The 24,378-nt window shown below is 39.6% G+C and overlaps 2 protein-coding genes across 3 annotated transcripts in view; one reads left to right on the plus strand and one right to left on the minus strand.

Annotated features, from left to right (window-relative positions):
* LOC109473747 (protein virilizer homolog) overlaps positions 1-24,378 on the plus strand; it is a 101,006-nt gene that overhangs the window by 37,153 nt on the left and 39,475 nt on the right. The window contains exons 34-39 of the mRNA XM_019773758.1: positions 6,730-6,829; positions 7,675-7,835; positions 8,627-8,754; positions 8,948-9,018; positions 9,525-9,700; positions 10,387-10,525. Of these exons, the coding sequence (XP_019629317.1) occupies positions 6,730-6,829; positions 7,675-7,835; positions 8,627-8,754; positions 8,948-9,018; positions 9,525-9,700; positions 10,387-10,525 (775 nt within the window). The remainder of the gene's footprint in view (positions 1-6,729; positions 6,830-7,674; positions 7,836-8,626; positions 8,755-8,947; positions 9,019-9,524; positions 9,701-10,386; positions 10,526-24,378) is intronic.
* LOC109473746 (calmodulin-like protein 7) lies at positions 824-4,424 on the minus strand. 2 transcript variants are annotated; one of them, XM_019773757.1, is made up of 5 exons: positions 4,357-4,424; positions 2,604-2,749; positions 2,221-2,343; positions 1,228-1,452; positions 824-1,049 (listed from the first exon to the last, which is right to left on the minus strand). In XM_019773757.1, exons 2-4 carry the CDS (start codon positions 2,727-2,729, stop codon positions 1,270-1,272), a joined length of 432 nt encoding a protein of 143 aa, XP_019629316.1. In that variant the 5' UTR covers positions 2,730-2,749; positions 4,357-4,424; the 3' UTR covers positions 824-1,049; positions 1,228-1,269. The 2 variants fall into 2 exon arrangements, with proteins under 2 accessions (XP_019629316.1, XP_019629315.1); XM_019773756.1 differs by lacking the exon at positions 824-1,049 and having other exon boundaries at positions 1,056-1,452.

The raw sequence follows: 24,378 nt of genomic DNA on the forward strand, positions 1-24,378 counted from the left end.
ATATAATTTATAAAAATTAGGTTCCTATTTGTTAAATCAGGGGGGAATAATCTAATCTAAACTTTGTCAGTCATAAAGATTAACATCATTTGGCGAAGGTATGAGATCGGGGAACTCTAGTTAATTAATATTATTGGGTAATTCTACAGGTAGTAACAGTGGATAAAGCAAACTTGCACCATGGTGCAAGCAGGCAAAAAATTAGTTGCACGACACCAAATTTACTTGCACCAAGTTGCACACGGAGGGTTATTTCGACCCCTGTATGTCGAAAAACATATTGTGTGCAAACATCCAACAATCTTGAACAAGAATTCGGAGATTTCATACCTCCATGAAATATGTAGAGTTTATGTAAATTTTTTGGGGGGGATTTTTCTCCTTTAAAAATAAGATCATGATTACCATAATCTAGTTAATTTTATGGTTTTCTAAACTCAAATTATAGTATTTTTATTGTGAAATTCCTGTATCTTTTTGCAATATTTCAAGTCAACATGTCCTCATCAGGTATAAAAAGTAATTTTTTATTGTTATTATTCTTGGTAACCAAGTTTCTGTTGGGTAGACGAAGGTTAAGTTCAAAATGGGAAAATATGGGGAGGGGGTCTGCATTTACTGCAGAGGACCTTTTGTGTTTGTTGGAGTCTTTGTGATTTTTGCTAGGCTTTTACTTTGGGGACATGAAGCTCAAGTTTGAGAATGGGCCTTATTGTGGGTTGCTATGTTACTGCAATGGTATATATACATTGTACAGGTACATATTTGCAAGGATGTCAGATAAAAGAAACTTGAATGTGAGAAATAACACAACAAATTTTGTTTTTCCAGCATCAGCAAAGCATTTAATCAGAATTAGTCCATCACAACATGCAGTACCAAAAGCTTTATTAATCAGTTCTTTACTAGCAATGACAACAGTGTAAACAGTTATGGTTTAGATGGTTACCAAAGGTACATGTGTACATGGCATTCACAACACAGGGTGTATGTGCCGTCATTACAGCTAGTGTAGATTTCCTGTGTATATTAATCACTATTTGTGGAGTAAGCCCCACATATCTACATGTAGCTCCATGTGTTATTTTAGCTATAATGTGTTCATGCCCCATGTATTCTAAGTCTGACAGTCAAGTCTAAGCAAGTCGGAGAATGGTTGCCCAAAACATCAAAGTGCTCAAAAGCTTTTCATGCAGTGATTTCTGCTCGACATATGAGAGCCATACATGTAAGTCTCTCTATGGAGCCAACTTGATCTCATGGATCAGTTTAGAACCTATCCTCAAACATGATGTCCAGGAAGTCACCCACGGTCATCTCCTTGGTTTTGTCCCCGGCCCAGAAGTTCAGCACTTCCATGGTGTTTCCCCCGCCATACTTGTCGGCATGGGTGGTGTAGAAGGTGTAGGCAACCTTTTTCATCTCATTGAAGGACATCTTGGAGTTGTGATCCTGAAAAATGGGGAAAGGTCATGATACATGTACGTACTCTATTTTCACTGGAAGAATTGTCTAGATACCAGCCTGTTTACAAATGTAGTTTTACTAAAAAATAGGTTGTACTTGCTTGGATTGGGAGTTTGTATGTACATGTACACAGGGCTTGAAATTCATTTTTGAGAATAGGTGCACTGGTGCACCCAATCCAAAAAAAATTGAATATAAAATGAAGTAAGTAGAATGTCAGCAAATCTAATTATGTTTCATTTTAAAATTAATTATGTTTCATTTTATTATTTTTCTGACACTTAGATATGCTTCATGCTACTATACATTTAACATCTTTACAATCATACATCTGCACTGGTGCACCCACAGAAAAAAATTGGGTGCACAGCTCCAAATTTGGGTGCACCAAGGTGCACATGCACCCAGTATTTTGAGCCCTGTGTACAGCTACAGTACTGACTTCAAGCAGGGCCCGCATGCCCTTTTCCGTAGAGCGTAATCGGCCGTTTTAATTCTACGTAGAGCATAGACGGACCGCTCTAATTCAACGTAGAGCGTATACGCGTAATTGGCTCATTTTGTGTAGACCGTATTCGCCATTTTAATTCTACGTAATGCGTTGTAGCCACTCTGAATTTATCGTAAAGTGTAATCGAGAAGTTTCCGAATTCAGCGTAGAGCGTTGTCGGGACCCCCCCCCCCTTCAAGGCTCTGCAGAGGTCATTGACCTCCTTCACAGAGACGATAGTCCTGGGTATCACAAGAACTAACCTTGTCAGCTTCTTGGAAGATCTTTGAGAGATCGGCGATCTCTTTGATAACCTTGCCAATCCTGGCTGCTTCGTCTCTCGTCAGCTTCCCATCATTGTTGGCATCACACTTACTCGTCACTCGCTGAAAATATGACCCAACATCAGTTAGACGCTCAACCCTTAAGATATTGCCAAAATCTTGCCAACCTTTTACATGTACTGTTTCATTCTAGGATCAGCTGCGATTTGCCAATTCATTTTTTTAAGTCTATGCTTCATTCTGGTTCTTCAGTGATAAATAAATTTACAGTAACTTTAGTCATGTATTGTACAACATGTCTTTAGATAGCTTTAAACAATGTTTAGAGTTGGATGTACAAGGATTAGGTGTAACAAGTTTACCTGCACAAATTTCTCCGATGGATGTATGCCGCAGTTACTTAAGTAAGCGGCGATCTCACTCGACTCGAGTGTACCGTTGCCATTCTTGTCCATCTCAGCAAATACCTGGTCTGGGTTCTTAGCCATGATACAAGTATGAGATTCACCTGTTAGAAGACAAACAATAAACCGTTTCAAATTCCCAGGAACTACATGCAGATATAGCTTGCATTAATGAGTTAATCATAGAATTGTATCCTGCTATTTCACCATCTTTTATGTTTTGTACATTAGATGAGACCTCAAAATTATTTTAGATAGGCGAACGCAAAAAACCAACTGACCACAATACTCCGTCCAGAGGTCATGACGTCCTTCACGGAGTAACTAGAGTTCCACAATCTCATACCTTCACCAATTGATGTTAACGTTAGTTTAAAGATTGACGAATTATCAATGTTGGTTATGCAAAATGCAATCATTTGTTTGCATGAGTTATATTGAGGCCGTGGGGTAGAGGGGTAAAGGCAGGGGTCGTGCTGAAGGGCGAGGTCATGGGGCAGAGGAAGAGGCCGTGGGGCGTGGGTCAAGCAGCAAGGGGACGTGGTGCAGGGCATGCTCAGGGGAATACTGTTCCCAATCTGCAAAGTATAAACTTCATGTAGAATTGTCACCTATGACTGCTTGTTCTTTTCTGTTTTTTTAGGGTTTTTGAGCATTTTGAAGCTTGTTAGCCTAAGGAGACACGTGTATTGTTGTAGAACCAGTTTGGCTATGATAATCAAATTGTGAGTTCAAGCGTATCGATCGTAACTCGTGTCAACAAAGATATCCATTCTTTTTCACACTCTATTCCAGATGTTACATTTTAGTGTGAAACATTATCCACTTGCTTTGCGAATGTTACCTTAGTTTCTAGTTCAGAATATGCATTTAACAGAATATGCAAGGACATTGCCAGGAAAGACACACACAATGGAAAGTCGTGAATGTAAATTAAAAGAAAAATGTGCTGTAAATAATTTAGTCTTCATAAATCAGTAACTGTTAGTCTTTCAAACTAATATACCTTAAGTGCATTAGTTAACAACGTTGTTACATTGACAATGACACGAGCATAACAGAAAATACATGCACAGGCTTCTTAGCATATCATTAGCATATACTTTAGGAAAACCTTCGCGAAACCCTTTCTCTTTAGGCCTAACAGGAAGGGTTTCAGGCCCCCCGCTGAAGGGTATCAAAACCACGGTGGAGGTGGTTTTCGGAAATGTTTCGTAGAAGCCAAAAAAATGCCGTTTTTTCCCCCTTTAGACTGGGAACGGTTAGCCTATCGGAAACGTTTTTCCACCCTGAAACCACTTAAGCATTTCTAGTCTAAAATGAGCCTAACTCATGGTTCGCACCAGCAGTATATGTATTGTACTAGTATACAACAGTAATTAGTCCAGGCAAGCCGCCCAAAATGTTGATGTTGATTTATAGAAGGTTTATGTCTAGGTAATTTAAACAATGTCTAGAGCTAGAAGTTCAAGGGTTAGGTGTAACAAGTCGATCGGTGTAATATAGCCAGCTGCCGCCGCGCCGTGTGCCTGCGGAGCTGGTGTGTTACGCCGAAAGGCGGTTATACCGGCTATACTGATACAGATACAGAATTTGTTCTGTTCTATGTTCTATGTGTGCCTGAGTTAAGCTTTTAGTATCCAGGAACACTTGAATCACTGACATGAGTGTGATCTACTTGTAAAATAAAGTAAAAGTTAAGTAAACATACCTGTGGGTTACTGTAGTTCTGAAGATGTGCACGCGTTTGCTACACCTTGAGGGCTTGAGCAAAAGTATTTTTATTTTTTTTTTTTTTATTTTTTATTTTTATTCGTTTAACTAAGAGATGTACATACAGTAAAAAAGAAAAACAGTGTGGCAAAGCCCCCTCTTACTACATATATACTAATACACAGAATAAATATTTGTACTGTGACATTTTACGAAGAATGTTTGTCTCGAAAAATCATGAAAATAATGCCTTACAGAAATGAGGTTTCTTATTCAAGGCTGTACTCTTATAGATGTCATATTTTGCACAAAGTAAACAGTGGTTCAGGTATCTATTTTTTCCATCTTTTCAATTTATACCATACAATATAACAATTTTTGTTAGTGCGATATGTTCAGAAAAAGTGTCGAGCCACCATAGGCGAAAGTCATTCCAAAATTTAGTAACATAACTACAATCCACAAATAAGTGACTTAGATCTTGTTTACTATCGCAAAAAGGACATTTGTCTGAGTCTTTAACTCTAATTTTCTTTAAATAACAATTTGTCGGCAAAAATCTGTGTATTATCTTGTACTGAAAATACTGTAATTTAACATTCTTAGTACATAATATGAACGGTAGTAAATACACATTTTTTAAGTTGTTTTCATGTTCAAAAGTTTTTAACAATTCGTCTTGGCCCGTTGGGGGTTCAAATGTTTGTTTTAAATACATGTCATACAACTGCTTACAAGAAAAAGTATGTGAAGCGATGGTTTCTTCCACCGAGTTATCAAGCTGATCCTTCTTTACTGTATCTTTCCAAACATTAGGAATAGCTGATTTCAGGCTAGAATATCTAAGCATATCCACAGGTGTAAAAGTTATTTCATATTTCTGAGCCAGCTCACCTAATGTCAGGAAGTTGAGCAAAAGTATGCTAGTAATGACCTGGGTGGGGCAGACAATGCAATATATTCAAATGTCTGCTTTTGTTCTAATGTCGCAGAACACGGTATTCATGGGCAACCATGGGGTCTATGACGCAGGTACACAAAATAGTACGGACAAAATCATAGAAGCCTGGCTAGAAAGTCTCATGTGAGCGTCAGCCAGATGTAAATTGTGCTGTGTGGTATAGCAGTACATGTGTGTTGGGTTTGAGACTGTATGATTTGGATTGTGATGATTTTAAAGTTGAGGTGTAAGGGCGCAATGTTACGCAACTTGCTTTTGGGGTGAGTCGGCAGTTGGCAGTACGTTGGCAGTACGTACTGCACCTGCGCAAATCCCGTAATTTATTGTGTATAGCACTTCGGCAGAACGTCTCATATAAGGTCGTATTCGCACATGTAAGATTAACATCCTGTCTGTAGTTTCAGTAATCTATATTATGTTATGTCAAAAACATATCGTGTGCAACAGGCAAAATTCTGGTGCAACGTTGACCAAACATCCAACAACAATCTTGAAAAATCTGGGTTTTGCGCAGGCGCAGACGCGCAGTACGTTTTGCTGACGTGCTAGACCGGCTGCAGTTCATTTGACCTCTGCACGGTGGCATTTCAAAGCGCCGACAGAATTTTTTGTTTTTGAAAATCCACATTTTGTGAGTGTGTCACAACATGAAATTACTGAAACTCCCAACACAGTGTCCTCTGCCCTGTTTATTTTATCATACATTCAAGCTTTCTGATGATATCATGCATTTTGCTAATTTTTAGAAAAAAATGAACATATAAGCAAGGTTACATTTCAATACTTGTTTGGACCTACTTAAGGCAGCCCAGGTGCTCAACTAATGAATGTAATTGTTTAAGTAACGATTAAAAAAAGCAAATACTAATTACGAGCTAATTTTCATAATTTATGAGGAAATTCTATAGCATAGCTGCATTCCATGAGAGGACTTTCAAACATGTGAAAGTGAAAGTGAAAGTGATCTCGATCCAGTTTAGCTCATTGAAGAGCTAATCTTCCACTGGTCGTGACAGAGAAGACAGACGCTATATACAGTATTTACAGGTTCATTGTACCGGGGAAATTCCCCTAGCTCTTTTCGACAAGCACAATGAACAGTGGACCACAGTTAACGTCCCGTCTGAAGGACTGCGACCCTAAACAGTAGCGTGCATGTCAGGTGAGCGACATCAGCCGGGATTCGAACTCCCAACCTCTAAGACTTAGTCCAGAGGCAGGATCGCTAACCACTGGACTACGCACGCTACTCACGCACATGTGTTGCATGTGCATGTACATTGTAACTAAAAAAGAAAGGAACATCATTTTATAGATTTCAATTATGCAAATTCTCCCATGGATGAATTTTGAAAAAAAAAATGTGTAAAATGTGTTCACTGCACTGACCTGTGACCTTGTACTTCTTAGGAGTGCTGTAAGGAGGATGAGAGCCTAGAGAGCCTGATGGAGGCTACCGTTAACCTCCGACAGTCCATACAGGCTTCTGAGGAACAGGAACTGCCCAAAGGTACATGAGCAGACACTCTACCTGTGGTAGAAAGCAACTGGCTAGAAGAATACACAATATGCACCTAAAAATGTGGTAGTACATGTAGTAGTAGTAGTAGTAGTAGTAAATGGTTTATTGATAAACAAATAACAAATCGGCCTTGCAGCAATAGCTGAATTGCGCCGAAGTTAACATCCATCAAGTACAGTAAAATCAATAATATTAAAAAAAGTACATATTATTATACATCTATATACAAAGTTCAAATATTATCAATGTCATTAACAATACTGCATATATGTGGTTGGAGATCAGTACAATTACAAAAAACAGCGTTTAACTTATTAGAGTCCTTACAAGAAAGGCTGCTCTTGAACAGATCATGACAGTTCAATTTTACAGTCCATTGAGGAGTTTAGCCAACATTGGCTTCGCACTCAAATGTGTGCATTTGAACTGTCTTCTGTATGTAGCATACAATGTCATGTGACTGTGCATTTAGACACATCAGACAGTTTTCCCCTCCTTGGTAAATCTATTAATGTGGGCCAGGAGGTCAAGGGACAAGGTAGCCTGAGTGTCAGCCTTAGCTTTTGTCCGCTCCCCAAGATCCGTTGGCGGGAGTGAACGAAATCTAACAAGGCTGACACTCAGGCTAGGGACAAAATAGGTAGGTAGATAACCAGAAAAAGAAGAACTTTTTGCAAAATTTGAATGGATTCCTTATTACATGGGATTGTACCACTGATTAGATGGAGCTAGATGCAAATATACAAACTTGGGAACTAAAAGTAACCGTTTACTGATCAAAATAGATTGGTTCTAAATAAATCACAAAATGTTTTTGTTGATGACACAAACAGAGACAGAGGAGCCAGCACTGCCGTCTCCAGAACAGATCACTGACCAGTTTAACTCCCGCGCTATCTACCTGGTGGGAGATGAGTACGACGAGCGCTCCGTCAGCCCGACCTTCTGGCTGTCCTCTCCTCCACCTGAAGATGCTGATATAGAAGCTGACATGGTAAAAAACACTTCTGTTGTATCCCAACACTTAATTTAGCTTGAATGTGTACTCAGTGTCTTAGGTTTTGTGTTCAAATCCTCGTCACTGACTCTACCTTCTTCTTCTCTTCTTCTTGAGGATTCAGGTAAAATAATTTTTTGTTTTAATTATTGTTTATTTGCAGTTTGCGCATAAAACAACAATATGTGATAATTAACAGTTATGAATAATGTGCGGGGGCAACCCAAGAAGCCTAGTGGCTTATCTGTATCTGTATCTGTATAGCCAGTATAACCGCCTTTCGGCGTAACACACCAGCTTCGCAGGAATGTGGCGTGGCGGCAGCTGGCTATGTTACACCGATTGACTTATTGAAGGGGTTACCCGGAAATACCATTTCCTAAATTACTTTTTACAACATGTACATGTATTATCAATTTAGGAGTAAACGAATATAAATCAAACTAGATACACAAGAAAATAAAGTTAGCAAAACAGATTAACTAGCTGACTAATTAATTGATAAAGTAAGACAATGTAAAGTATTCACTCATATGCAGACAACATGTATCACTATGTAGATAAGCAGGTATAGAACCTAGATGAGGTAGGCAAAATTCAGTTGTAAGTGTAGCTACATGTAGGTACAATACTCATTTTACTTGGGTAGAGTGAATATTACTTTGTATGACTATGAAGTGTTTTTCCAAGAACACAACATTAGAACCTTTTGCTTCAATGACCCTATTCACAAGGCACCATGGAGACACACATAGTTTTTTAAGTATTCTTTAAATTTCTTCTTGCAGGTGAAGTGTGATCTGATCGACATGTCCCAGAAGTTCCTGAATGATTTTGACGTGAAGGCAGAGTTAGAGAAGGACATCACCACTTCCACAGGAGCACCCACCCCTCCCGGCAAGGCTGCCAGAAAAAGGTACCGGAATTCACTTTTCCTGTGAGCACGCAGACACGCCGTAGCATTTTAAGTGCATGTAAAACTTTTTCTGCGTGTGGGCTGCGGGTTCATACAAAAACGTACGGACAAAAAACATGTATGGCAGGTTGTGACCAAGGCTTAAAACAGTAATGATTATATAAGGTGTTAACTTTGTGCCTTCCTCTTTCAGACTGAACAAACCAAGAGTGGAGCCGATGGTGCCCTGGGGAGGCAGAGGACCAATACAACGGCATGGAAATGGTACTTCATATTAACCTTTAACATGCTAAAGTACACATGTATTTGGTACCAACTGTATGATAGCAGCAGAAGGTTAAAATCCCTTCTTGTATTGTTGATAGTTCATTTTTTTTTTTAAATACTCGCAAGTAGTTTCTCCAATTTTGATAGCTCATTCAGCAGATTATAGGATTCCTACTTCTATGTTCTGGAGTTGGAAGGCAAGCTTGTACAGGTGTGATTGTTCAATGTGAAAGAATGAACATCATTGCTATCATTGAATATCAATGCCAAGCTTGTATGAGCTTCAATGCCGTGCTATTGGATTTTACATTGTAGATGCTACATATTGTATTTATAATATTTGGGTTAAACTTTACATGTTTATGAATTTATGACATCATTAACCCTCTCCCTGCCAAGGTGGTATACCGGTTGTATCATTTTTGGCTTTAGGCAGGAGGAAGAAGGTTAATGTGTATAAAACCATGTGAAGTCAGATGATATTTGCCCCCCTCCCTCCCCAGCCCCCATGCGAGGTAAAGGCTACAGCATCTACAGCCGTGGCATGGCCTTCCAGTCGCGCCCGAACGACGTGTTCCGCCAGCGCAAGCAGAACACCAGCCGCCCGCCCTCCATGCACGTGGACGACTTCCTCGCCATGGAGGACGATACGGGACCGCCCGCCAAGAGGGCACGGCAGGTGAGGGGGCAAAATGTGGGATCTGTGGCATTCTGTAAGGCCACATTTAATTTGTTGTTTCTCGGATTCGCCCTGTCCATTTTTTCTCATTTGCAAAAAAAAAAAAAAGATTTTGGGTTCTGAATCAGCTGCAAAATGCTACATGTAAATGACAGACATATTTTGGCCCTAGCAGTTGAAGAAAGTCCTTTTAGTTAAAGTTTTTTCATGTAACAATGCAACTTCGTTTCATGAAAAGTTCAAAATCTATTGTTTTAACCATAAACCAGCCTGGCATGTTGACTTCATGGCTCATACTGTGACATTTCCGGCCTTCACGGGGTGCCTTGGCCTGTTTTTTTTTTCCTGTCGCTTTATATTTTTTCTGAAAAAATCCAAGAAACAACAAATTAAATTGGTGTGGCCTAATTGGACAAAAATTAAACTGTTGTCCTGATCAGACTACAGAATGATAGATAATTCCTTTGCAGAAGGAAAACAATGTTACATATTGTTTTTGCTTTCTTCTTCCATTCCAAATGCATAAGGTCAATGACCTGGACCAGACGTCTGTCACCATGGTAACTAGTGTTGTAGCAGACACCCTGTAGTGTTATTGGTATTATGAGAGAGTGTAGTTGTTATATATCGGTATATAAAGTAAGGCAAAATAAAAGGATTAAAAGGCATGACATGGTTGATTTCAGAACGAGTCTTCCAGTCGAGGCGGTGGGAGTGGCAGTGGTCGTGGCGGGTTTGGGCGTGGTCGTGGAGGTTTCCGTGGCAACCATGGTCCTGAACCAAGATGGCTGTCCCCACCGGGACCATACGGCCGCAGGGGCAGAGGTTAGTGCTGACATTTTTTTTTAGTTTGTCTATCAAAATTTTGCGAATGAAATGAAAGAACAGACGATACAGGTGTTATACGGGTGATTTGCAACTTGTCATCCCAAACAATACAAATATAGTTACTGTATTATCAGCAGCAATGTACAACAGCGCAGATATCATACAACAATACCATGGTAACTTTACGGTCTGTGCAAGCTATTTACTATTTAGGTAGTACTGCAGAAAGGGCCAGCTTCATAGTGTAAGTTGGTCTGCAGTTCACACAGGTCATGCTAGGTGGCAGCACGTGACAGGAGTCATGAATAGACACACAATTTTGTCCATTTTGAATCCAGATAATGAGTGGGCTCTTAAATGGTATTTATCAAGCATACAACATAAATGTTTGATGGACCATACTCAAGCCTGCTCCCACTTTTTAGCAGAGGAAGGTGAGTATTAATGTCCGTGCTGTTGGTGCAAATTTCTTGTTGAGCCAAATGACAAAATTATTATGCTGGAACGTTTGCAGTCAACTTTTCTTACATTGCAGCCTAATTAAATAAGTGATTGAGATTTTTTACTGTACATATGCCCCCTCAAGGGGCTATCTCTTGAACATGTATTTGGTATGTGTGACTGGTAGAAACCTTAAGTTTATTGTGTGCACTTATGGAGCAAACTTTGTACATATTGATTTTTATTTTCAATCCATACCATAGCTACAAATGTAGTATTATGTTGTCTAACAGTGATATACGTATACTTAATTGTTTTAATCAGCTATCTTAAGTTAAGTATTGTTCTGTTGCAGTGTAACAGCTTAATCCTGGTAACAAATGAATTCTAAGAAATCAGAATGAACTGTGAAGTAGGTTTTGTGACATAACTTTCGTTTAATTTGGAAACATTGATCCTCATTATACGAAGATTTCTTTCAAATATGTAGCAATATCCTAATTAACAGTGATCCACTTTAAGTTCTGTAGAATCCTCAGTTTTAAATGCCAAATGCATCACTGTTGCTGTGACTATTTCAAAGATTGATGTTGAAATTCCCTTTTTTGCTCCATTGAATATAGGCCCATTGAAATGAATTTTATGGTTGACATCCCTGCAGACTCCAATCTAATACTAGAATTGCTATGTGAACCATTGTGGAGGGGACCAAGCCATTTTCTTTTACTCCGTGAAGGAGTATTGTGGGCAGTCGTTTTTTTGTGTTCACAGCTAAAACATATGGTTCCCTTTGCCCTTAAAACTTAACGAATAATTGTCGCCTAGGCCACACCAATTTAATTTGTTATTTCTCGGATTTTTTCAGAAAAAATATGAAGCGACAGGGAAAAAAAAAATAGGCCAAGGCACCCCATGAAGGCCGGAAATGTTATGATATGAGCCATAAAGTCAACATCCCAGACAAATATAAATAAGATTTTTAACTTTTAATGAAACTATGTTGCAATTTTACATTAAAAAACTTTAACAACTAGGAAGAAATTAAAGGACTTTCCTCAACTGTTAGGGCCCAAATAATGCGTCTTTCATTGAGCATTTTGCAGTTGATTCAGAACCTAAATTTAAAATCTTTTTTTTTCTTTGCAAATCAGAAAAAAAATGGACAGGGCGAATCCAACAAACAACAAATTAAATTGGCGTGGCCCTATGGACACTTGTTTCTTGTTCTATTCAAGTAAAAATCAATACGATATCATCCATAAAATTTACTTGCTCCTACAGCTAGTCCCCTTCTAGTGATAGACTTCCCTCCGGATAATTTGCACCTCCATTCCATAGGTTACCTGATATGCCTGTAGAGTGATAAGTGCAATAATTCACCCATTGTAGGCCAGATGGAAGTTAAGAGGAAAGTAACTTACATGCTAAATTATTCACGACAATGAACAGAGCCATTCAGAAAGCAGTGTTACTGTACATTTAGATGCCATCGGTATGCCACCAGACGTCATATTTTGACATAGAGTAAGAAGTATGTGGCCAGTTCCTATCTTTATGTGGAAGTTTGTCTCTGAAATCAGAAGTCGAGATGTTATTTACACGCCAAATTATTCAGGACAATGAAGATAGCCATTCAAAAAGCAGTCAGTACATTTAGATGCCGTCAGTAAGCCATCAGATTTGACATTCTGTATCAGGGCTCAAAATACCCATGTGCAATGTGCAAAATGCACATGATTTTCAAGATTTGCACTTAAAAATGTTTTGAATGTGCAATTTTTCACCTAGAGCAGGAGGGGGAGGGGGGTGTTGCAGGCAAAGAAGCAAAAATTACTTGGGATTTGACACTGTCTCCCAGCTAGCCCCAAAAACAGGCAACTAAAACAACAGGAGCTTCTTGACTAATTTGCATCATCCTTGTCTTGACTTGTCTAACTTTTGTTTCCTTTTGGGCTTCCAAAAAATTTGTATTCACCTTTTTGCATATCAATCAATAGTTCTTGCTTATAAAATGTTCAAATTGCATCTAAAATTTTGTGTATGTACTGTACAAGTCCTTGCTTATAAAATTTTCAAATTGCACCTAAATTTTTTTTGTATGTACAAGTTCTTGCATGTATGTACATGTACCTGAAAATTGGATTGCATGTACATGTACGTACCTGAAAAAAAGGATTTCGAGCCCTGGGTATGAAGTATGTGGCCAGTTTCTGTCTTAATGTGCACGTTTCAGCACAGATCATTGCTCAGTGTCACCACTGACTGATGGTCATGACTTCAGAGTAGCGTAACGGCCATGGTCTCATACATATTGTATGGACATTTAGGAGCTATGACTTTCTTGTTGTTATCAGTCCAAAGATGATGATATGTTACATGGCTTTTGGTACGTCGGCATGGGCATCTAGAGATACGAATGACGTGTATTTTGTGGCCAGTTTGGACATTAGGCTCACTTTGTAACCGGGAGGTCTTGAGTTCAAACCCCAGTCGGGTCATACAAAAGACTTTAAAAATGGTACACGCTTCTTACTCTGCTTAGCAATCAGCACATATGAGAATGAGTGTGGGAAGTTTAAAGACAGTACTACCAGTGGACTAGCCCCCTGCTGTAGTGCCCTGCACAACTGTGTGTTGCCCAAGGGCTACGGAAATGGAGATGGGCACCAAACCCTATGGTCTGCATAGAGCACGGGAGACCTTTACCCCTTTTGGACATTAGGCACATACTTTGATACAGGGGTAGTTCTTCATTGCTGAAGATGAGCGCCTGTGTTCACATCATAGGGAAACAGGAAATCTTATGGCTCAGGAGACCAGATCTTGAAGCATACAGGCCCAAACTTTGTACATCAGTGGTCCATTTTCAGGGTTGCAGTGGATGTCATTCTGTGGCATCCTACATTAATTTTACAACTGAATAAACTGTTACAGTAGTAAAGAGAGTATTTTTACACACCAAGTGTTTTATTCACAGCCAACATTTCGGTGACAGTCTGTCACCTTCCTCAGAGCAATTCTGACTGGTTCACATTGCACTGCAGCACAGGTGTCGCTGTATACCAGGTACATGTAGATGCCTCGTATATGTGTAGATATGTTTGGGAATGCATCTATAGCAGCGACACCTGTGCTGCAGTGCAATGTGAACCAGTCAGAATTGCCCTGAGGAAGGTGACAGACGGTCACCGAAACGTCGGCTGTGAATAAAACACTTGGTTGTGTAAAAAGAGTCTTATTACTCAGTAACTTACCAACCTGATAAAACTATTCACGGATGAATAAACTGACATAAACAAGTTCACTTTTACCACCTTTGATAAATCCTTGTTCACACAACACAATGTCATACACATCTACAAATGTATGAACAAGTTGGGGTATTTTTTTGGCAACCTCTCAGGGAGGAGCCTAATGGTACTGTATTGTGTGTGGTTTGCAAGAATTCTAGGAATTGTACAGGAATTTTATCCCCAGGCATGGAATGTCCACAGGAATGTCTCCCAGCTCTTTTTGCTGACACACTCCTGGAACTTTCCACATTCCTGGAAACCCTTGGGAAAACCTGTCTGCCCCTACTTTCTGAGACACCAGGGCTCGTTCACTATACACTCAGGGGAGGAGTGCACTGTATCTATCTAGACTTACAACAGGTTTCCTCAAGGCTTCCTCAAAGTAGTGAAATCATGACAGTGCCATGCAAACAATAACCCTAACAGCAACCACCGTCGCCATGGCAATATCTGTTTTCATTGCCAGTCTTGTTTAAAATATTGCCTGCCTGAGGGGTACTGAGGTTACTGCATTTATAAGCCATGGTAGGGCCACTACCTCCACAGTAACTCATCATCAGAATGATACACAGTGTGGGCTGCCTCAGGATAGGTTTGTGATCCATTGCATCCAACTTTTGCTTGAACTTCAAAGAAAGACCTCTGTACACTGGTGATCACTCAATGTAGCATTCTGTGTCTGTATAGCCAGTGTAACTGCCTTTCGGCGTAACACACCAGCTTCATAGGCATGCGGTGCGGCGGCGGCTGGCTACATTACACCGATGGACTTGTTACACCTAACCCTTGAACATCTAACTCTAGACAATGTTTAAAGCTATCTAATGACAATGCCCCTGCTGTTACAGTACTTAGTGACAGCGAATTCCACTCTGCGATAGTTCTAGGAAAGAATGAATAATTCTTGAACACCTCAATCCTTGGTTGATAACTCTCACTGGTACCTGAAGGCATGGATATTTCTTCTTCTCTTCTGGGCTGGTATTAGGTACTTTGCCAAACTTTAGATGTTGTTACTGTACTAACAGGAGTACTTGTAATATGAATTGTCAGGAGTTATACAAGTTTGTTACCCAAAGGTAATATAAGCAATTTGATTCAGTTTACGTAATTAGGAACGAAAAGGGCTTGTCACCCAAAGGTAATGAAAGTAACTTGTTTTAATTAACAGTAATGAACAGGATTTCTTGGCCAGCAATAACAAAAGTAATTTGTTCATTAAAAAAAACATTAGGTACAATCATGATATAGTGAAAAATAGTTACTGTTAGTGAAAAGTGATTGTTACCCAAAGATAGTATAATATTATAATATATACTATATGTTTTAGTTTCCGGGATTATATCATCATCGGCCTCCTTCCGTCTCCCGGGATTATAATTGAAGGGAAAAAAAGCCAGTTTAATGAATAAGGTATCAGCAAAGATAACAAAGTAAGATTAAGATGGATTTTTGCTAGAGGTGTTATATAATTGTATATACAAACAGAAAGCTCAGTGTATTTACCAACAGTTACTTATAATTAGAGCACTTTTCAAAGCTCAATACATGTACAGTGCCTTTTGGGACCCTAATACATTGACTATGTTTATCTCAATTTACATTGTAATTGCATGGATGGCTCTTTTGTGTACATCTAGGGCTTTTGGGATTTCATTTCAAATTACATTTTTGTAAAGGGGCAAACATAGATTGATGACACTTCTGTAGTAATGGTTTTAATAGGACGTCAACTTATAAAACACCACAACAGTTCCTGAATTGACATTACAGAATTATATTGCCAAGAAACAACAGTTGCTGAATTGACATAACAGAATTAGATTGCCAGTAATAAAATTGTAGAATTTCTACACTTCTGGTTGCAATGTTGGAAAGGCAATATTATTAAAAATTGTTGAGGATACGTCGATGAAGATTAGACATCCAGGTAATAAGGTACACCAAAAAGCAGTTACTCAAGCAACTGGATATGATTTTGGAAATGGTCAGACGTTTCAGCTAAAAAAATTTGTCTTCACTTATTTGCATATGAATCAATAGTTTGTGCTTATAAACCTGCATTTCTTCTCTGGTCTCTCACTCTCAGTCACTGACGAAAGCTAGTGGATACTAGCTGAAACATCTGACCGTTTCCAAAATCATTTTTGTTGCTTGAGTAACTGCTTGTTGAGGCTACATGTATATTATGGTTTATCAGATTTTACAATTTTCAGTGACATTTTCATCACCATATGCTGTATCCCAGACCTGCTGTGTGAATGATATTGAAGATGTAGGTTTGTGTCAAGATAACTCTCCTTGTCCATCCATCATTTCTGCTCCATTTCTCTCTCACAAGGGAAGACAAGGATCTTCTCTGACAATCAGGCTTTTAGCTCGAATAAATTTCATGTGAAGTAAGGTTTCCCTTGTGTTTACTTGACCATTCAACTGACACTTTGAGAGGATTTGTTTTAAAGAATTATGGAGAGGACATTGGACCAGGCTTGTACTATATCTATATTTATTAAGCACCCAATAAATTCGGCAAACATAATCTACCAGGCCTCATTCTATCCCTGACTACCGTGGTGATACCATGGGCCACAGGGCTGGCTAAGGTGGTGACCAAAACTCTTGAAGACACTTTGTGTTTCAAACATATTGACAACAGATAAGGAATTTATGTACAGTTGTACATAAAGAAGTTAGTGACATTACCCAGAATACAAATTTAATGACAACGCAGTCTTGTCAAGGTTTGCCTGGTAGTGTGATAGAGATTGTGTGGCAGTTACTTGACATTACAGTTCTAACAGAGATCCAGTCTACATGTGTACTGTTTTCTCATACTACCAAATCGGCACCACAATTACAACCCATAGTCCTAGAAATACTTACTATTCAAGCTGTTGGAGAAGCCTCCTGGTAACTGTTGTATAAAGCTGTGTTTGAATTGGCAGTGTGTTACGGATTGTATTATTCACCCATTGGGAGAAGCTGGCAACAGTTTGTGCGGCACACTTGCTGAGTAAGGATCATATTTCCCACCTTCAAATCCCTCTTGACAGACGAAACGTGATTAGATTTGATGCCTTCCATTATTTATTGGTAGGAAGAGTGAGGGTTTGGAAGGTACCATGTTGAGGGGGTGACCCAGTCCTCAACTTTTTTTTAAGCTCCAGTCAGTTTCACGTAGCAATGCATATTGTAGCTGACGGGTTCCTAACAATTATTATTTTAGTTAATACTCTTTATAAACTCGCTTTGTGTTAGCTGCATGCTTGTGCTGTTATTCTGTTAAGTCATCCCTGCTTTGCAACATTTTACTTCGTTGCTGTCTACCCCTTCCCGGATCATGAAAGGATTGGTCCAAACTGTAATGATGCCAGAGGTGTTGTACTGTACTTGTATAGGGCTGACCTCATCAGAGGAAGTGTAGTGGTAAGTACTGTAGGTACTCTCACCTCCATCCACCCACAGCCCACATACTGACCACCTGTTGTTTATTATGCATTACAAGACAGCTTTAGAGTGGTGTCATTCCTACAAATCCCTCCATTTACTTTCCTAATCTTGCCTGATGCCCTGTAGGCACCTTGGAGGCCAGAGGATGATGCCTTTTGGTTGCATGTTGCGTTTCGGATTATTGCCACTCCGATGATTCGCAATAACAGGCTGTCTACAAGTGTTCCATCACAAACATTGATTAAGAGAGGGATCAATTCGTTGTGTATATGTTGATGTTGGTCTGTATAAAGGCCAGAGATCCACTAGTACTTGGGTCAGGCTGGAAGTCAAAGGTGTCTTTTACGTATTACGTACCATCTCTCAGGAGAGAGGGGGAATCGTTGGCATGCAAGAAGAGCGTACTGTAAATTAAGTTACTTCTTTATATGAAGTCATGCAAGGCCTTTTAACTCCAGCACGAACTGTACATCTAGATTGACGTCATTTGTTCATTTTCCAGGCAACATGCAGGCTTGAGGAGAAGTTGTGGGCATTATTTGCAATCAATCGACGGGTGATATATCCTAGAGTGCTGTTGAGAGACGCCACAGTGGCATTATGGATGCATGATAGTTCATCATAGCTGCCTGAATCCGGAGTCTGTTGGGAGATGGATGGGTTTACAATGTGCATCACTCTCTCACAAACCTGTTGTGCTGATCCTGGAATCTACTGCCTGCCTCATCACTAGTCTTTCCAGCAATTGACCACATCGATGCCATTACAACAGGAGTAGTCGCAATAACTGTAGCTGTATGTGGTGTAACAGCCTTTGGACATAACACAGCAGCTTTGCAGGCACACAGTGTGGCAGCAGCTGGTTGTATTAAACTGAACAACACTGGGAAAGTCGTTGTGCAAGTCAAGATTTCCTGCAGCAGTTTTTCAACCTCCAGCATACAGTACGTCTGCACAATTTATAGGCAGTTGCTATTGCAATCTTAATGAATACGTCTGACTTATACATGTAGCTCTTTCCCTCAATTTCTCTGAAATACTTAGAGAGACATAATTAACTGTTTCGGAATTTTGCAGTAACTGTTATTCATTCATGACAAGTTTAACTGAAGTCCTCAAGTGGTTATGTGAAGAATCCTGTAGAACACAGTTGTTGAATGCTTTTGGACTGAAGCAAGCAATCTGCTAAGGAAAGAGGCGCTCAAGTTTTGTATCTCTACAAGGCACTGGGCTTAGCAGGAGTTCTCTACAAAATGTACCAGAATTGTTGGTCACACTTTTGTGCTCACTGCCAAAAGTGCTGGTACGACTGATCAGATGTAAGTTGGCAGATCTGATGCAACATTACTCCAAGGCTCAACGATAAGAGCCACAAGGCTCATAGTTTCAAGTGGGGATCTCAAAAGTACTATTAGCTGCTAGGCTGTACACAGAAGGCCCATTCTGCGGCTTATGTGCTGTTCTGATGCGCACGATATTCTTTGAATGTGTGGGTTCCATTTTGGCACGCTCCCCAGTTGGGCGGCGGTAATATGCCTGTAAGTGGTGAAGTTTCTCCATTGATCGTATATATTCTGCCATCAGTATTCATGGCTGGAGGTCCTGACTGCACATCGTGTGGGACCTGCCTCCTCCGCTAGTGAGCTGATCGGGATTCTCCCACCGCTGTTACACGAACTTAATCTTGCCGTCAACACGGAACGGATCTGACAGCTAGATGGCTGGGAAAAGAGCAAGCAAGCGAGCTACGGTGGTGAGAGGGTAGAAAGTGCAGAGCTCTGTTGGGAGCAACTGATAGTACTTGGCAGAAACTCAGCCGCTAACCCATAAAACAACTGTGAGTGGGATAACTTGTGCTATCATTACCTTCCTTTTGTGAACTTACAAGTATTGAGTAGCCTGTCAAGCAATGGTGTGGGCTGTACTGTAAAGAACAGTCTTTGAAAGACTGGAGGCAGTTCTCATGTTCAAGGAGGCAGTTCTCATGTTCAAGCGCTACATCGTACCTAGTCAAGTGTACTGGGAGATCTAGAGACAGTCAGTTGTACTCCAAGAGACACAGTGACCGCACTTGAGCATTTGTGGATTTGCCCCTACAAGAATTGGAGATTGAGATCTATAGGCCAGATACCAGTAATTGCACCACCAAGACTTGCAATACAAACATTGTGGGTGCTGACCTAGTGGCTTTCTCACGGGAACTTTGTTAGCTTACAATTCGGTGGAGGCATCTTTGAGAAGGGTGAGTATGATCATGCTAATCTATCTTTTTTAGATGTTACATCACATTTTTTCATTGCGTAGATTTTCTTTGGTTTTAATTCATGGCATGACTGTGTAGATAGTGCTACATGTAGGTTGAGGCTAATTGTGCATGTATGTACCACATGTATTTTGGGCCTCCCAAGTCATAAATAATTTAAAAGAATTTCAGTCTGAATTTAAGAATCTCTGATTCATAGATTTTCATAGAGATGTCCTGGGTTCTTTGACAGTTGATTCTGTTTTGTTGAAGATGGTAGCAATACCTCTGGTCTATCGTTACTATATAACAGCAAATGATGTTTTTTTTTTAGGTCAGGACAATTTTTATGGGGCTGCAAAATGTTTTTCAGGAAGAAAAGTCTTAATGTCTCTCCACTTCTTGCTATTTTCAAAGCTGCTCATGCAGATTTTCCTTTCTAATATAAGTCTGACACTCTTTAGGTAGAGCAACTTATGGTATAGACTCGGAGGTGTGTTTTGCCTTGACTGTGGTTTTTGAATGGTTAAGTTCTGCTTAACCCTCTGCCTGCTGCCTGACCCTGTAAGTAAGGAATAGTCAGTGTGTTGAAGGTTAATATGAAGTGCCAGCAAATTGTCTGCAATAGAAATGATTGTGTAACACCAATTTACAAAATTGGTTGGTTCCCTGGGCAATACTGCCTGCAAGTCTTTCCTGTGCCAACACCAGTGTAATAGACTGATACAATACACAGTCACCAATGGACATGCATGATAATGACTGTACATAATTTATTTGTGCAAAAGTGCAATTTTACGGAATACAGTACAATCGTATTTAGTATTATGGACTTCTGCGATCATCATATAATCCCTTATGGTGCTAAATGATGCAGGAAATCAAACTTCACTGTAGGTCAGTGCACCAACTATATGATAATAAGAGGTACACCAGAAGTCATTATCCTCTGACACAAGCACATTTATGTGCATTTTAAATCCCTCTATATGGTGCATTCGGCCTTGGATAGATTTACGGCTGTCATACACAAACAGGATGGTAATGTGCCACATGGGAGAGAGAGGTTGGGGTCAATTTCTTTTTCTGATGATAGCGATTATCGTAATAGTTTATTTCTCCTTCACATTGGAGCCCTGACAGCGAGAATATATCATGATATTGCTGCTATATATAGAAAATGAAACACATTCCTAGCAGTAACACTTGATGTTTTTCACAAAAAATATGGACAGTTTGAAGAGAATTGTTCCTTATACAGGGGTGCCAGAGTATACAGTGCAATTTTACGGAATACAGTGCGATTTTAATACAGTGCAATTTTAAGTATACAGTGCGATTTCACGGAATACAATACAATGGTGTAAGTATACAGTGCAATTTTACGGAATACGGAGCAATCATTACTGTAACAGTAACTGCATTTACTAGTAAAATACGATTGCACTGTATTCCGTAAAATTGCACTGTATACTAATATGTTTTCACTGTATTCCGTAAAATTGCACTGTATACATTGGGATAGTGTTGTTACAACTCAGTATGTAGATAAATGACTAGAATATTGGCTTTGAAAAATCGTATTTCCAAGCCCTAAAAACTACGTTGGATTATGAAGATTCCACTAAAAGTGTAATATTCAGACAGTGCCAGCCAACAGGAAACCAGTCTTCTACTCTGATTTGACTAACCTTTTTTTTCACTTAGAATTCCCTATCCCCACAACAAATTTTTTAATCAAAACTCCATCTTCCCTGTCGGTTGTTCACCTCCCTTGCCTTCATACCCTACAATGTATTTCCTTAGAAAAAAAAGAAGTGATGTATGAGCCACCCACCCACAGGGTTACCTACAGGTAAAACAATGTTTTACATTGATATAACTATAGTGTGAAGTGACAACAGTTGGATAGCTATCCCATACGTTATCGGTTAGGATTTTTAATTACATAATGCAAACTGTTGATTTTCAAGATAAAAAGAAGCGTTTATGCCCTGCATTCCAATGCTGGAGCAGGAAAGCTTGACATACCTACCAAAGCACTTGAATGCAGTTCATACTGTCAATATGGCATGGCTTTGTACAGGTGTTAATTGAGTTAACCCCAACAGCCAATCAGCAAGAAGAATAGAGGTATGAAAAAAAGAAGTGATGTATGAGCCACCCACCCACAGGGTTACCTGTGTATACAGTAATCAGACATGTTGTCAGCCCTGCTCCACAACTGCTATCAGAATGGATGGGATAGTGGCATGATGGACTTGCATTACAGATGATATATTGTTGATTTAATCATTCCTACTGCAAAAACTCCCTAGCCTTGGAGATATACGAGCTTCAGAGCCTTGTGTTTATCCCTGGAAAGAGAATTTCATTAATTAGATTAGGCTGGCAGGAAAGATATTTGTCACCTCAGCAGAACACCTTTATTTCAGAGATGGGAGGTTGTGTTTTAAAATTTATTACCTCCATGAAAAATGGAGGTATTGTTTTGGTGCGTGTGTCTGTCTGTGTGTGTGTGTTTCTGCGCTGCATATACATGTAGTTGCGCCAGGTAGCTACATGTACATGTGTCTAGATTGCTTTAGGTACAATACAGGTTATTTATACTGGCATATTGAAATTATAGCCATGGTTAAGAGTAATACATGTACCAAGAGATGATACTGTCATGTAGCCTGATTACCATCCTCCGTAGTTACCTACAAAGGATATGGCAACCAGGCTAACTTATGAATAATTAATCAAGGCATCACCATCAATAAAGGGTGATGTCTTCAGCTCCTCTTGGATCAAATGCCTTTCACCAAATTTAGTACAACTGAAACAATAGGGAATTCTATGTTGAATCTAACAACATTGAGAACTAGGTAGGAAGAGAGTTTGTATTATGCAAAGAGTAGGAAATTGGGGCTTAGTAATTGGGACATGTTCAATACAATGTAGCTGTCCAAATGATGAAAAGCATAACCCTAAGATCCACTGCATACCATATACTTCCTGGCTTTTATTATCTGTATTGTGAATACGTTTCAGAGATTTAAAGCCTACTAAAGGGATATTGAGCTTTATGTCATACCTGGTTGGCGATAACTTTCGATATTCATATGGGTGTTCCGGGCCGCTTCTTTACGGTATGGCCCGGGCTTCCATGGCTTCCATAGAACGATTTGAGTGCGTTTCGCCTTAAACGTAACAAGTGTCATGAAGTAGTTTGAAATATTTATGACTTTATTTTTTGTGAATCGTAAAGTCATCAAGATGCCACCACGAAATCACACTGTGGGCATTGAGGTTAATACCTCATCCATCTTGACTCTAACAAGTGTGTATTGATTGACATGTATATTGCTTTCCTGCTCCTGTTGCATGTAACCCTGGTATTGATTTGTAAATCCTTCTCCCCTCCACTGCGCATAGGTAACTTTTGCTTCAGTGTGGGCGATTGCTTCAGAAAACCAAATTACCATGCTAAACTGAAATATTGATCGCTCTAAGTTAGAGAACAGCCTGCAGGGAAAAATTTTTTATTGGGGACCCCCCTCCTTCCAAGAAGTTAGCTTCTTGCAGTTGGGAGATTTGGCCACACCAATTTTATTGTTGTTTCTCGGATTCGCCCTGTCCATTTTTTTCTGATTTGCCAAAAAAAAGAAATTTTTTTTAGGTTCTGAATCAACTGCAAACTGCTCAATAAAAGACATATTTTGGCCTCAACGGTTGAAGAAAGTCCTTTTCTTCTGGTTGTTAAAGTTTTTACAATGTAACAATACAACTTCGTTTCATTAAAAGTTCAAAGTCTATTGTTTTACTTATAAACCAGCCTTTTATGTTGACTTCATGGCTCATATCGTAACATTTCCGGCTATTATGGGGTGCCTTGGCCTGTTTTTTTTTAAAGTTTTTATTTCGCCCTGTGACTCATATTTTTTCTGAAAAAATCCAAGAAACAACAAATTAAATTGGTGTGGCCTTAACCATGGGTACGGATAAGACCATGACACATGAAGTTACATGTACATTGCACCTACATGTACCTCCTCTGAGGCATGGCTTTGTGAATAATGTCATCCTTCTGGCCTCATGTCTTGTGGAAAAGTATGTTTTATTGGGGTCCCCGCTACCCCAGGAAGCTTCTTGCAATGTGCAGATTAGCCTAGGGTATACATTGCATATGAATAAGCTTGACACATGAGAAGTCGTAGGGCACTCACCTCTGGTAGAGCGTGGCTTTGTGAATAATGCTCATCCTTCTGGTATCGTATATCTACATGTATAGCCCCTGTCAGACATTCAGAATCTGACCCCGACCACCAACCAACCAAGGTTGGCGGAAGTATGGGAGCAGTTTGACCACATTTATGCCACCCCTGCCTACAGTTAAATTTGACTTCTACCCACACGATGGCCACTGCTATAGTTTAACC

This window comes from Branchiostoma belcheri, unplaced genomic scaffold (genome assembly GCF_001625305.1).
Source record: "Branchiostoma belcheri isolate BF01 breed outbred unplaced genomic scaffold, Haploidv18h27 scaffold3, whole genome shotgun sequence".
Classification (NCBI taxonomy): Eukaryota; Metazoa; Chordata; class Leptocardii; order Amphioxiformes; family Branchiostomatidae; genus Branchiostoma; species Branchiostoma belcheri.